This window comes from Mauremys reevesii, linkage group 1, assembly GCF_016161935.1.
Source record: "Mauremys reevesii isolate NIE-2019 linkage group 1, ASM1616193v1, whole genome shotgun sequence".
NCBI lineage: Eukaryota > Metazoa > Chordata > Testudines > Geoemydidae > Mauremys > Mauremys reevesii.
Window position 1 is genome coordinate 4,321,199 of NC_052623.1, and position 13,435 is coordinate 4,334,633.

The following is a 13,435-nucleotide window of genomic DNA, read 5'->3' on the forward strand; positions in this document are numbered from 1 at the left end:
CCAGAGCTGAGATAGATCCTAGGAGTCTTGATGGGGTCTCTCTCTCCACAGAGTTAGTAACAAATTAAGAATAAACATTCAAATGTTATCACTAACCAGTGTCCTTAAATGACTTGCCACAAGATGTGAGAACATATTGGTTTTAGAGATGACTGGGTCGCAGCTGACAAAGGGAAGGGAAGAGAGGAACAAGAGAAGGGGGCAGGGCCTTGGGGAGAAGACACACAGCACGGTCAAGGCTTGACAGAAAAGATGGGTAAAGATTTTAATTCCAGGGATCCAGCTACCAGCAATTAGAAAGGTGGCAAACCAGTGTAGTGTACATAGACTGATTCCCCAGTTCATCACATTGCAATGGCACTGTAAGCACAGGAAAGGGTTTAATCTCACTTTGACTGTCCAGTAAGTGATTCAGGGAAGAAGTCCCAGCATCATGCATCAGCCAGCTCTGCACAGAGCTCAATCTGAGATCCAGGACACAAAGTGGAAACATTTAGGTCCCTTTATGAGCAAAGGGCTGGATCAGCCTGCCCCGGATCTGTTTGGTCCTCACCCCATAAATGATGGGGTGTAGCACAGGGGGCACCAGCTGGTACACACTGGCAATGAGAACAAGGAAATGCAGTGGCACATTGTGACCTAAGCGGAATATGACAGAGGAGAAGAAATCTGGTATGTACAAAGCTAAGATGGCACAAAGATGAGAGATGCAGGTCCTGAAAGTTTTGAGCCGGGCATCTTTTGTGGGGAGGCGGAAGATGGCCCGGAGGATCAGAGTGTAGGACATGGCGATAAAAAACACATCCATTCCACTCACAGAGAAAAGATCAAACAGTCCATAGTAACTACTGATGCTGATGTCAGCGCAGGCCAGTTTCACCACAGCTATATGTCCACAATAGGAGTGGGGGATAATATTGGTTCTGCAATATGGCCACCGCCTCGCCAGGAAGGGATAAGGTAATGTGAGTATGCCACAGCGCAGCACCACTGCCAGGCCTATCTTGGCCACAACAGAGTTTGTCAGGATGGTGGAATGTCTCAGGGGATGGCAGATGGCCACGTAGCGATCCAGAGCCATGGCCATGAGGATTCCAGACTCCATCGCTGAGAAGCAGTGAAGGAAATACATCTGGGTGAGGCAGGCACTGAAACTGATTTCCCTGGAATTGAACCAGAAGATGCTCAGCATTTTGGGCAGGGTGGTTGTGGACATGACCAGGTCAGTGACGGCCAGCATGCAGAGGAAATAGTACATGGGCTCATGGAGGCTCGGCTCCCTCTTCACGATGAACAGGATGGTGAAGTTCCCCAACACAGCTATGGCGTACATTGCACAGAAGGGGATGGAGATCCAGATATGGGCTGCCTCCAGGCCAGGAATGCCAAGTAGGATGAAGGTAGAGGGGTTGGTGAAGTCACTTGTGTTGAAATCTGACATGGAGTAGGGGAGGTGTCCAGCTCTGAGTTATAAGGGAGTCTCCTGCATGTACTATATGTTCCCCTGACTTTCTGTGTGTTCCCAGGATCTCGGGTGATGGTCACAATTGAAATGCCTGAATGGAGAGACAATATTAATATGAGACACTATATGCACTAGTGGAGGCTGTTCTCTTGGGAGAAGCAGATTGGCACACTGAAAATGACATGACATTTCCATTCTTCAGAGAAAATAACTATGAACAATGACCCTACTAAATCCATTCTGTAGGGAGTTCCTCATTCATCCAGTTGCTTGAAATCTGAGAGTTGAAAAATACAAAACGTTTGCTAGGACATGTGCTGGGAGAAACTCCCAACTAGAACATACATCAGGGAAAAGTCCTGGACGCCATTGATAGCAGTTGAATCATAGAATCATAGAATCATAGAATCTCAGGGTTGGAAGGGACCTCAGGAGGTCATCTAGTCCAACCCCCTGCTCAAAGCAGGACCAAGAGAAACACCTGCTCATTTGCAGTAGTGGACAAAACAAAAGCAATTTTCAGATCCTTAAGACATGGGATGGAGAATAACATGTTCTGGCTATGCGTTCAGTATTTGTCACCCAGTCTTTATAAAGGATATAGCATATATAAAAGGAGTTTCCAAGACAGGCTTTGGGAATGGGGGAGGCTGCTATATGCAAACAGATAAAACAACAATAACACAAACAACAACAAAAACCTCTTTCCTGTGCTTACTGTGCTGTGTCAATGTGATGAACTGGGGAGTCAATCTATGTACACTACACTGGGTTGCCGCCTTTCTAATTGCTGGTAGCTGGATCCCTGGAATTACAGTCTTGCCTCATCTCTTCTGTTAAGCCTCGACCCTGCTGTGTGTCTTCTCTCCAAGGCCCTGCCCCTGCAACTTGCTTCTGTCTTCCTGTCCCCTTGTCAGCTGCGACCCAGTCATCTCTAAAACCAATATGTTCTCACATCTTGTGGCAAGTTATTTAAGGACACAGGTTAGTGTTAAAATTTGAATGTTTATTCTTAATTTGTTACTAACTCTGCGGAGAAAGAGAAACCCCATCAAGACTTCTAGGATCTATCTCAGCTCCGGGAGGGGCTTAGTGGGTTACAAGAGAAGGCAGATACATCTGAGGTATAAATAAGCAGATCAGAATGGCCATTCCGGGTAAAACAAATATAAAAAGTGGAAAGTAGGACAAATTACAGATGATGAATATAGACAAACAACACAGGAATGCAGGGGAAAGATTAGAAAGGCAAAAGCACAAAATGATCTCAAACCAACCACAGGAATAAAGGGAAACAAGAAGACTTTTTGTCAATATATTAGAAGCAAGAGGAAGACCAAGGACAGGGTAGGCTCACTGCTCAGTGAGGAGGGAGAAACAGTAACAGGAAACTTGGAAATGGCAAAGATGCTTAATGACTGCTTTGTTTCGATCTTCACTGAGAAGTCTGAAGGAATGCCTAACATAGTGAATGCTAATGGGAAGGGGGTATGTTTGGAAGAGAAAATAAAAAAAAGAACAAGTTAAAAATCTCTTAGAAAAGTTAGATGCCTGCAAGTCACCAGGGCCTGATGAAATGCATCCTAGAATACTCAAGGAGCTAATAGAGGAGGTATCTGAGCCTCTAGCTATTATCTTTGGAAAATCATGGGAGAGAGGATATATTCCAGAAGACTGGAAAAGGAAAAATATAGTGCCCGTCTATAAAAAGGGAAATAAAAACAACCCAGGAAACTACAGACCAGTTAGTTTAACTTCTGTGCCAGGATAGATAATGGAACAAGTAATTAAGGAAATCATCTGCAAACACTTGGAAGGTGGTAAGGTGATAAGGAATAGCCAGCATGGATTTGTAAAGAACAAATCATGTCAAACCAATCTGATAGCTTTCTTTGATAGGATAACGAGTCTTTAGGATAAGGGAGAAGTGGTGGATGTGGTATACCTAGACTTTAGTAAGGCATTTGATACGGTCTCGCATGATATTCTTATAGATAAACTAGGCAAATACAATTTAGATGGGGCTACTATAAGGTGGGTATATAAATGGCTGGATAACCGTACTCAGAGAGTAGTTATTAATGGTTCCCAATCCTGCTGGAAAGGTATAACAAGTGGGTTTCTGATGGGGTCTGTTTTGGGACCGGCTCTGTTCAATATCTTCATCAAATACTTAGATATTGACATAGAAGTATGCTTATTAAGTTTACTGATGATACCAAACTGGGAGGGATTGCAACTGCTTTGGAGGATAGGATCATAATTCAAAATGATCTGGACAAATTGGAGAAATGGTCTGAGGTAAACAGGATGAAGTTTAACAAAGACAAATGCAAAGTGCTCCACTTAGGAAGGAACAATCAGTTTCACACATACAGAATGGGAAGAGACTCTCTAGGGAGGAGTATGGCAGAAAGGGATCATGGGGTTATAGTGGACCACAAGCTAAATATGAGTCAACAGTGTGATGCTGTTACAAAAAAAGCAAACGTGATTCTGGGATGCATTATCAGGTGTGTGGTGAGCAAGACATGAGAAGTCATTCTTCTGCTCTACTCTGCGCTGGTTAGGCCTCAACTGAAGTATTGGTTCCAGTTCTGGGCACCGCATTTCAAGAAATATGTGGAGAAATTGGAGCGGGTCCAGAGAACAGCAACAAGAATGATTAAAGGTCGTGAGACCTATGAAGGAAGGCTGAAAGAATTGGGTTTGTTTAGTCTGGAAAAGAGAAGACTGAGAGGGGACATGAGAGCAGTTTTCAGGTATCTAAAAGGGTGTCATCAGGAGGAGGGAGAAAACTTGTTCACCTTCGCCTCTAAGGATAGAACAAGAAGCAATGGGCTTAAACTGCAGCAAGGGAGGTTTAGGTTGGACATTAGGAAAAAAGTTCCTAACTGTCAGGGTGGTTAAACACTGGAATAAATTGCCTAGGGAGGTTGCAGAATCTCCATCTCTGGAGATATTTAAGAGTAGGTTAGATAAATGTCTATCCAGGATGGTCTAGACAGTATTTGGACCTGCCATGAGGGCAGGGGACTGGACTCCATGACCTCTTGAGGTCCCTTTCAGTCCTATAATCTATGAATCTATGAATCTATGAAAAGTCTGGGATTCTTAGTTTACACAAGAGACAAAGAAGGGAGCATATGACATGAGGGAGGAAAATTAATAATGAAACTGATTTATATTCAAATGGCCAGTTCCCAACCAGTACTATCTATAGACTTAGTGCTCCAAGAGGACTAATTACCCAAAGGTGAGGAAAATTGTCAGAAAAACTGATTGGTAGGAAAAATGTAGATAGAAAAATATGAATGAAAATTGGTAATTCTTTGATAAGTTTATTAGATAGCGGAAAAACATGATTCCACAGTCAACAAAATGAACAACTTTGGATGTAAACCCAGTTCAGTGGCCAAGTGAAAGCAGCAGTTAGTGGGGGGAAGCGATATGTAACAAAGAGGAAAAAGGGAAAATAGCTAGCCAAGAATAGAAGTTGGAAGTTATGAAAATTGACAAGGGACATTAAGTCATCTGGGTAAAGTCCATGTTTAGCAGAGCCCTGGATCACAAAAAGAAGGTTATTAAGTATATTTACAACAAGAGAAATCCTAGAAAAGTTTTATGTCAGTTCCTGTGTTAAATGTAAAGCATTAAAAATAAAGGGATTTTTTTTTTTATAAAATAATTGACAAGGTTAAGAAATAATGAAAAAGCTGGTATGGGGTTAGTTAAAAACAATGTCCAGAAATATAATTAATGCCAGTCACCAACAAGGTTTATGCAAAACAGATCTTGTCAAATAAACCTGATTTCATCCTTTTATGAGAACACATTGGTTGATCAAGTGAACTGCGCAGGTGTAACAAACCTTGATTTCTCAAAGGCATTTGATTTAGTAGGAGAAAACATTGAGTTAAAAAAATAACATCATGTAATATCAGTAGAGGTCATTTAAAATGGACTGAAACTGGCTAACAGCTGGATCTCAGAAAGCTGTAGTCAATAGGCCTTCGTCAGAAAATGAGGCTGTTTGTAGTGGGGTTCTGCAGGGATCAGTTCTAGGCCTGACGCTATTCAATATTTTCATCAGTGATCTGGAAGGAAATAGAAAATCACCGCAGATAAAATTTGTGGATGACCCAAAGATTGTCAGAGTGGTTGCAATGATGAGACTAGGGCAGGCACACCGAGTGATATGGAGCATTTGGAAAATGGGGCCTATGCAAAGAAAATATTTTAATACAGTCAAATGCAAAATGATCCTCTAGGAACAGGTAATGCAGGCCCGACCCACAGACTACAGCACTGTTTTATGGAATGCAAGGACCCTGAAAAGGATTTAGGGGACACTGTGGACAACCAACTCATTGTGAACTCCCAGTGCGATACTGCACCATAAAGGGGTGATGTGGTCCTCGGATGCATAAACAGGGGAGTGATGAGTTGGAGTTGAAAACAGATGCTGAAAACTTGCAGAGGAGGCAAAAAAGAGACATGAAAATGATTGGAGGATAGAGAAAAAGTCGGACTGTTAGACTTGAAGGTGTGTATCTCTTTAACTTATGAAAAAGATGATCAAGCAGAGACTTTCATGGGGAGAAAATCATGGGTATTAATGGGCTCTGTAATCTACCAGAGAAAGGCTGAGCGAGACCAAAAGGCTGGAAGCTGAAGCCAGGTAAATTCCAGCTAGAAATTATGGTCAAATATTTAACACTGAGGGTGATTAACCACTTGGGCCCACTGAGAAGGGAAGTGTTGGATTCTCCAATTCCCCATGTTGGCAGATCCAGACTGGATGTTGTTTTCTGGAAGATCTGCTTGAAGGGTTGTTTACACTTAAAATGCTACAGTGATGCTGCCATAGCACTTCAATACTTACACAGAGGAAGGGTTCTCCCCTCAGCACAGGTAATCCCCGAGAGGTGGTAGCTAGGTCGATGGAAGAATTCATCTCATGCTGTCTACACCAGGGCACAGATTAGCCAACAAGTTCTTGGGATGTATTGGAGGCATGTTTTTGTTCCAGAAGGAGGAGAAAACTTCTAGGAGAGAGGCTGTTCTAGACTTGATTTTGACAAAGAAGGAGGAACTGGTTGATAATTTGAAAGTGAAAGTTTGGGGGAAAGTGATCATGAAATGATACAGTTCCTGATTCTATGAGGGAGAACAGCAAAATAAAGACAATGGGGCACAAGAACAAATTCTCCCACTGTGTAGGAAAGATAGGATGTATGGCAAGAGACCACAATGGCTTGACCAGGAGATCTTGAATGATCTAAAAAACAAAAAAAAAGGATCCTACAAAAAGTGGAAACAAGGTCAAATTACAAAGGAGGAAAATAAACAAATAACACATGTATGTAGGGGCAAAATGAGAAAGACCAAGGCAGAAAACGAGATCAGACTAGCTTGGGACATAAAGGGTAACAGGACAACATTCTACAAATACTTTAGAAGCAAGAGGAAGACCAAGGACAGGGTCAGCCTGTTACTAAATGAAGAGGAGGAAACAATAACAGAAAATGGGGAAATGGCAGAGGTTCTTAATGACTTCTTTGTTTCAGTTTTCACCAAAAAGTTTGGTGGTGTTTGGACAACTAAGATAGAGAATGCCGGTGAACATGGAGTAGGTTCACATGCTGAAAACGGGAAAGAACAAGTTAAAAGTTACTTGAAAAGATAGATGTCTTCAAGTCACCAGGGTCTAACGAACACATATTACAATGCTCTGAAGGAACTGACTGAGCAGATATCTGAGCCATTTGAAATTCTCTTTGAAAAGTCATGGAAGACAGGGGAGATTCCGGAAGAATGGAAAAGAGAACATATAGTGCCTGTCTATAAAAAGGGAAATAAGGGCAGCCCAGGCAATTGCAGAATAGTCAGCTTAACTTCTCTACCAGGTAGGATAATGAAGTAAAAAATTAAGGAATCACTTTGCAAGCATCTAGAAGATAATAAGGGGATAAGTGATAGTCAGCATGAATTTGTCAAGGACAAATCATGTCAAACAATCCGGATAGCTTTCTTTGACAGGCTAACAAGCCTTGTGGATGGGGGGAAGCAGTAGATGTATATTTTGACATTAGAAAGGCTTTTGATAGAGTCTCGCATGACCTTCACATTAAGGATCTAGGGAAATACAACCTAGATGGAGCTTCTATAAGGTGAGTGCATAACTGATTGGAAAACTGGTCCCAGAAAATAGTTATACATGGTTTACAGTGATGCTGGAAGGGCATAACAAGTGGGGATCCACAGAGATCAATTATCGGTCCGGTTCTTTTCAATGTCTTCATGAATTATTTAGATCATGGCGTACAGAGTAAACTTATTAAGTTTGCAGATTATACCAAGTTGGGACGGGTTTCAAGTCCTTTGGAGAATATGAGAAAAATTCAAAATGATCTGGTAAAACTGGAGAAAAGGATGATTAGGGATCTTGAAAACATAACCTATGAGGGAAGACTAAAAGAACTATGTTTGTTTACTCTGAAAAACAGAAGACTGAGGGGGGACATGATAGCAGTTTTCAAATATCTAAAAGGTTGTTACAAGGAGGGAGAAAAAATATTCTCCTTAAGCTCTGATGATAGGTCAAGAAGCAATGTAATTAAATTGCTGCCAGTATGGTTTAAGTTCGACATTAGGAAAAACTTCCTAATTGTCAGAGTCTTTAAGCACTGGAATAAATTGTGTATGGTGGTTGTGGAATCTCCATCATTGGAGACTTTTAAAAGCAAGGTAGACAAACACCTGTCAGGGATGTTACAGATGGTGCTGGTCCTACCAGTTCTATGACTCTATGATATAGTTACATCACTCTGGGGTGTGGAATTTTTTGCTATTTAAAAATAGGCAAATGCAATGTAAGGTTATATTAGAAGAAATATAAAATGCAAATCACTGTGTGTGATAGTATTCCTCTACGCGGTGTGGGCTAAATTGGAGTAAAGTGTCCAATTTTGCTCACCAATGTATAGAAAGGATATAGAGAAATTGGAAAGGATCCATAGGCAAGTGACAAAACTGTTAGTCAGGGGATGGAATGCAAACTGTATGAGCGAGCTGAAGGCACCAATATGTTTATTTGGAAAAAGGATATTATTCGGGGACATGATAGTGGTCTTCAAATACTCGAAAGGCTGCCATAAAAATGCGGAGGAAAGTATTTCTGTCTTACTGGAGAGGGGCAGGACAAGAGGCAATGGGTTCAAATTCCAGCCTAGTAGATTTAAATTAAATTTCAGGAAAATCTTCCTGACTTTAAGTACAGGAGGCCAATGGAACAGACTCCCAGGGAAGTCATGGATGCTCCATCTGTGGAGGTTTTCCAAAGATGTGTGAATAGCCATCAGTCTTAGAGGACAAAGACAAAAAAAAAGACTTTGCCTTCCTTTATATCTCTTTGACACTATCATTTTATGCTGTAAAATCCTAGTGTAGACCCGGCCTTAGTGACACACACGTCTTTTGGCTCAATCCAGAGGTAACTGAGTGAAATTTAATGGGCCTGTGCTTTACAGCAGGTCAGACTGGATGATCAAATGGTCCCTTCTGATCTTAAACCCTATGGATCTATTGATAAAGAAAGTAGATCAGTCATTTATATTTAATGTGTCTCATAACACGAAGAAGGGAACATTTAGTTAAATTGAAGGTCTGAACATATAACATTGAGAAAAGGTAATTGCTACCATAATTCCTATTTGGCCTGTAGAACTCCTTGCTACCAACATTATTGGAGCAAAGAGCATAGACGAATAGGATTCACAAATTGATTGGCCAATGTGGATGGTGCCGGTGGCATCCCCTGTACTTAAGTCTGTCTGATACCTTCCATGAGAAGACCTCATTTCCAGTTTCTTATAAATTACCAAATTTTACGTGTTTGGACTGAAATTTATCATGCTGGGTGTCTGCTTCGAGAAGAATTATTTTTTGAATGTTTCAGGCATAACAGTTCAGCCGATTTCTCAAATGAAGCTAGGAGAAAGTATGTGTTACCTATGTGGAAAAATTGTCATTATTATTCTAGTGTGGAACAGTAGCACCTACACGCTTTGCAGCAGATAAAAGTCAGGTAGAAGATCCTGTCCCCCTGCCCCATTAACAGACAGAGCCCTGAAATGCAAGAGGACGGGGTGACAGTCTCTGTGCATTAACGCACAGTTTACTCCTGACGTCTGTACTCAATTCTTGCTCCAAGGAGAATTTTGCTTACTGGGGCCTGACCAAAGTACGGGGCATGGTCTCAGAAGGATTCACTCCGCCACTGAAATGCACCACCTTGGGGCTGGAGGCTATCAGGCAGGATGCGCAGAAGTGCACAGAAAATAGTGACATTTTGTCCAGTGATTCTTTAGTAAACTCATCGCTTATGGCAAGGGCCCTGGGATGTGTCATAGTTGTGCAGAGCAGAAAGGACAACAGACTTACTCTCTATCCCTCCACACTCACGTTGCACAGGGTTTGCCAATCAGGTGAGCTCCTCAGCAAGAGATGGGTACCTGTGAATTCTGAGACCGAAGTATCCGTGACCCACACCTCTCTCAACCCAGCATCTTCAGCAGCATCCCATGGCAAGAGCCGACACAGGGGTGTGCACAGTTTCTAATATATCTCTGTGTAATCCCAGTGAGGTTCACTTAGCTTCTAGAGGAGAAGAGACTGAAGAGTCTGAATGTAAACAGGCTGTCGACAAGCCTGTCTCCGCTTCTGTGCTAATTATCCAGCTTTAGGAGTAAACAGTAATTAAGGGACCTTCCCAAAGGGAGAAGAGAACTCTTGGGCTCTGTGCTGAGTCAGAGAGGAATTGGCTGTTTTGTGTATTTGTGTATATTTATAAATTATAGTTGATTAGAAAGAAAATAAGGGATAATGCCTAGATGTCCATAAACTCTGTTACCCTGTAAAGGCCAGGATAGCCGGATAAATAGGAGAGTGACAGATCTGGAGAAAGATTATTTATTTATTAGCATTATTAGAATTATATGTATTAATTAATGAATAAATAGTGATTGGGCAACAAAATGGCAAATGAAATTTAATGTGGATAAATGTAAAGTAATGCACTTTGGGAAAAATAACCCCAACTATACATACAATATGATGGGGGCTAATTTAGCTACAACTAATCAGGAAAGACTCTTGGAGCCATCGTGGATAGTTCTCTGAAGATGTCCACGCAGTGTGCAGTGGTGGCCAAAAAAGCAAACAAGATGTTAGGAATCATTAAAAAGGGGATAGAGAATAAGACAGAGAATATCTTATTGCCCTTATATAAATAGACGGTACGCCCACATCTTGAATACTGCGTACAGATGTGGTCTCTTCATCTCAAAAAAGATATATTGGCACTAGAAAAGGTTCAGAAAAGGGCAACTAAAATGATTAGGGGTTTGGAGAAGGTCCCATATGAGGAAAGATTAAAGAGGCTAGGACTCTTCAGCTTGGAAAAGAGGAGACTAAGGGGGGATGTGATAGAAGTATATAAAATCATGAGTGATGTGGAGAAAGTAGATAAGGAGAAAAGTTATGTACTTGTTCCTATAATAAAAGAAATAGGGACCACCAAATGAAATTAATGGACAGCAGGTTTAAAACAAATAAAAGGAATTTCTTCTTTACCCAGTGCACAGTCAACTTTTGGAACTCCTTACCTGAGGAGGTTGTGAAGGCTAGGACTATAACAGGGTTTAAATAGAACTGAATAAATTCATGGAGGTTAAGTCCATTAATTGTTATTAGCCAGGATGGGTAAGGAATGGTGTCCCTGGCCTCTGTTTGTCAGAGGGTGGAGATGGATGGCAGGAGAGAGATCACTTGTTCATTACCTGTTAGATTCAGTCCTTCTGGGGCACCTGGCATTGGTCACTGTCCGTAGACAGGATACTGGGCTAGATGGACCTTTGGTCTGACCCAGTCTGCCCGTTCTTATGTTCCTATGTAAATATTATTTAATTATTAGTTAATTTACACTTAATTTATATTAATTAATAACACTTGTTTGTTTATTGATTAATTATTAACTCACAATATTGTTTTGCTCTTTTGCAGTACTCATGGCTCTTCAAATTTCTGCAAAAGTGTGTAATAACCTGCTCCCTCTGCCTGCCTGAGGCTCTGTCTCCACCACAGACCTTACAGCAGCACTGCTGTACTGCTGAAGATGCACCGCTGTAAGGTCTCCCGAATGGCCGCTCTATGTCTATGGGAGAGCTCTCTCCTACAGATATCATTAAACTACCCCAATGAGCATTTTCCGCTCACGTAGTGCTCACCACACTGGTGCTTTTGTTGTTTTTTTCACACTCCTGACCGACAAATGTTTTATTGACAAAAGTGCTAGTGTAGACAAAGCCTGAGTTGCATGCTAGTAAAGACACCCACTGCCTCAAGTCCTGCAATGTTTAAGAAGATTTCAGTTTCTGCTGGTCTTCTTTCTCACCACGCCCAGCTCCTGAATAGATCTATCTCAAAACTCTGTCTGGATCCCTTCCCAGAGTCCAGTGCACTACCTGAGAATTTCAATTCCTTGGGGGGTTCCAGTTGTTCCATCTCTCTGATAGCTCCTTTATTCATTCACCACAGCCCTGTTATCTCTGTCCTCTCCTCCCGTCTCCCCTCTGGTACCCGGGGTTGGGAATTCATAAGAAGGAGGCACAGTCTGCACCCTAAGAAGGGAGGCGTGATTAGATCTAAAGCACAATTACAAAAGCTAATGGAGAGCCATGTGCTCCAGCTGTGTGTCTGGTGCAATCATCACTCAATGGCCCATTCTCTTTAGCCCCAGTCTAGTTCCCCTGAATATGTGCTCTGCTCTTAAAGGCCCAGGACATACTTCTAACAGCCAGGGCAGGGCTCTACATTTCAGACCCACCCAGCATTCTATGTAACCACCCATTCTTAGAGCTGTTACTCCCTCAACTCCCTACCGGCCACCTTTCTGGTTTGTTAGACACAGTAGCTGTGTCTTAGCTTAATTTGATTGATAGGCTCCTTGGGGCAGAGGTTATTTCTCCTTCTGCATTTGCAAAAAGCCCAGCACAAGGGGCCCTGAACTGGAGCGGGGCCACAATAAATAACTGATGGAGTAGGGAGTGGAGAATATTGACCTGGTAATGTTGTGTGGGAGTTTTGCTAGTTTATTGTCTGCATTGGTGCTGGATGGTGACGGGATATCAGGGGTGACTTCACTTGAGGGATGATACGTGAGCACGTAACCTGAGCCCAGGAGGGGTTGGGGCCAGGTGACGCCTTCTGTCCAGGAACTGGACACGTCTGGAGGAGGAGCCAGGGGGTCTGGTTGGGGGGGAGACTGCTGGAGGAGGTTTCAGTTTGGAGCTGTCTGGGGAAATGGAGGGAATGGGTCTCCCTACCCTCCAAGATGGACCTGACTGAGGGGTCCTGTTTTCTGTACCTACAAACTCTGTTTGGACTGTGTTTCTGTCATCTAATAAACCTTCTGTTTTACTGGCTGGCTGAGAGTCACAGTAAATTGCAGGAAGTGTGGGGGGTGCACCCTGACTCCCCCACATTCCATGAGAATAATAAACAAAATAATCCAGGCAAATCCTAGGTAACCTGCTTTGATCTGTTTGTTATGATTTATAATCACTTAAAACTTATCCTTGTGTAGTTAATAAACCTGCTTCATGCTTTATCTTAACCAGTGTTTTGTTTGTTTGTTTTTTTGAGTGAAGTGTTCGGGTATCTTGGCTCTGGGAACAGAGACTGTTGCATATCTTCCCCAAATTGAGTGGGGGAGCAGATTGTTTAATGAGTTTGCATCCTTCCAGATCCCTGGGCAGGTCAAGATGGTATAATTCTGGGTTTACACTCCAGTAAGGGTGCAAGGCTGTGGAGCTGGGAAATTGACTGGGGCCTTCATTGCTGGTCCATGAGTGGCTTAGCTAAAGCACTCAGGTAACTCGGTACAGTGTGTGGCACTCTCTCATTTTC

The 13,435-nt window shown here is 42.2% G+C and overlaps 1 protein-coding gene across 1 annotated transcript; it reads right to left on the bottom strand.

The window, feature by feature from the left end:
- Positions 1–493: 493 nt before the first annotated feature.
- On the bottom strand, positions 494–1,441 carry LOC120404858 (olfactory receptor 52R1-like). The gene has a single exon (XM_039537936.1). It carries the CDS (start codon positions 1,439–1,441, stop codon positions 494–496), a length of 948 nt encoding a protein of 315 aa, XP_039393870.1.
- Between the last annotated feature and the right edge of the window lie 11,994 nt (positions 1,442–13,435).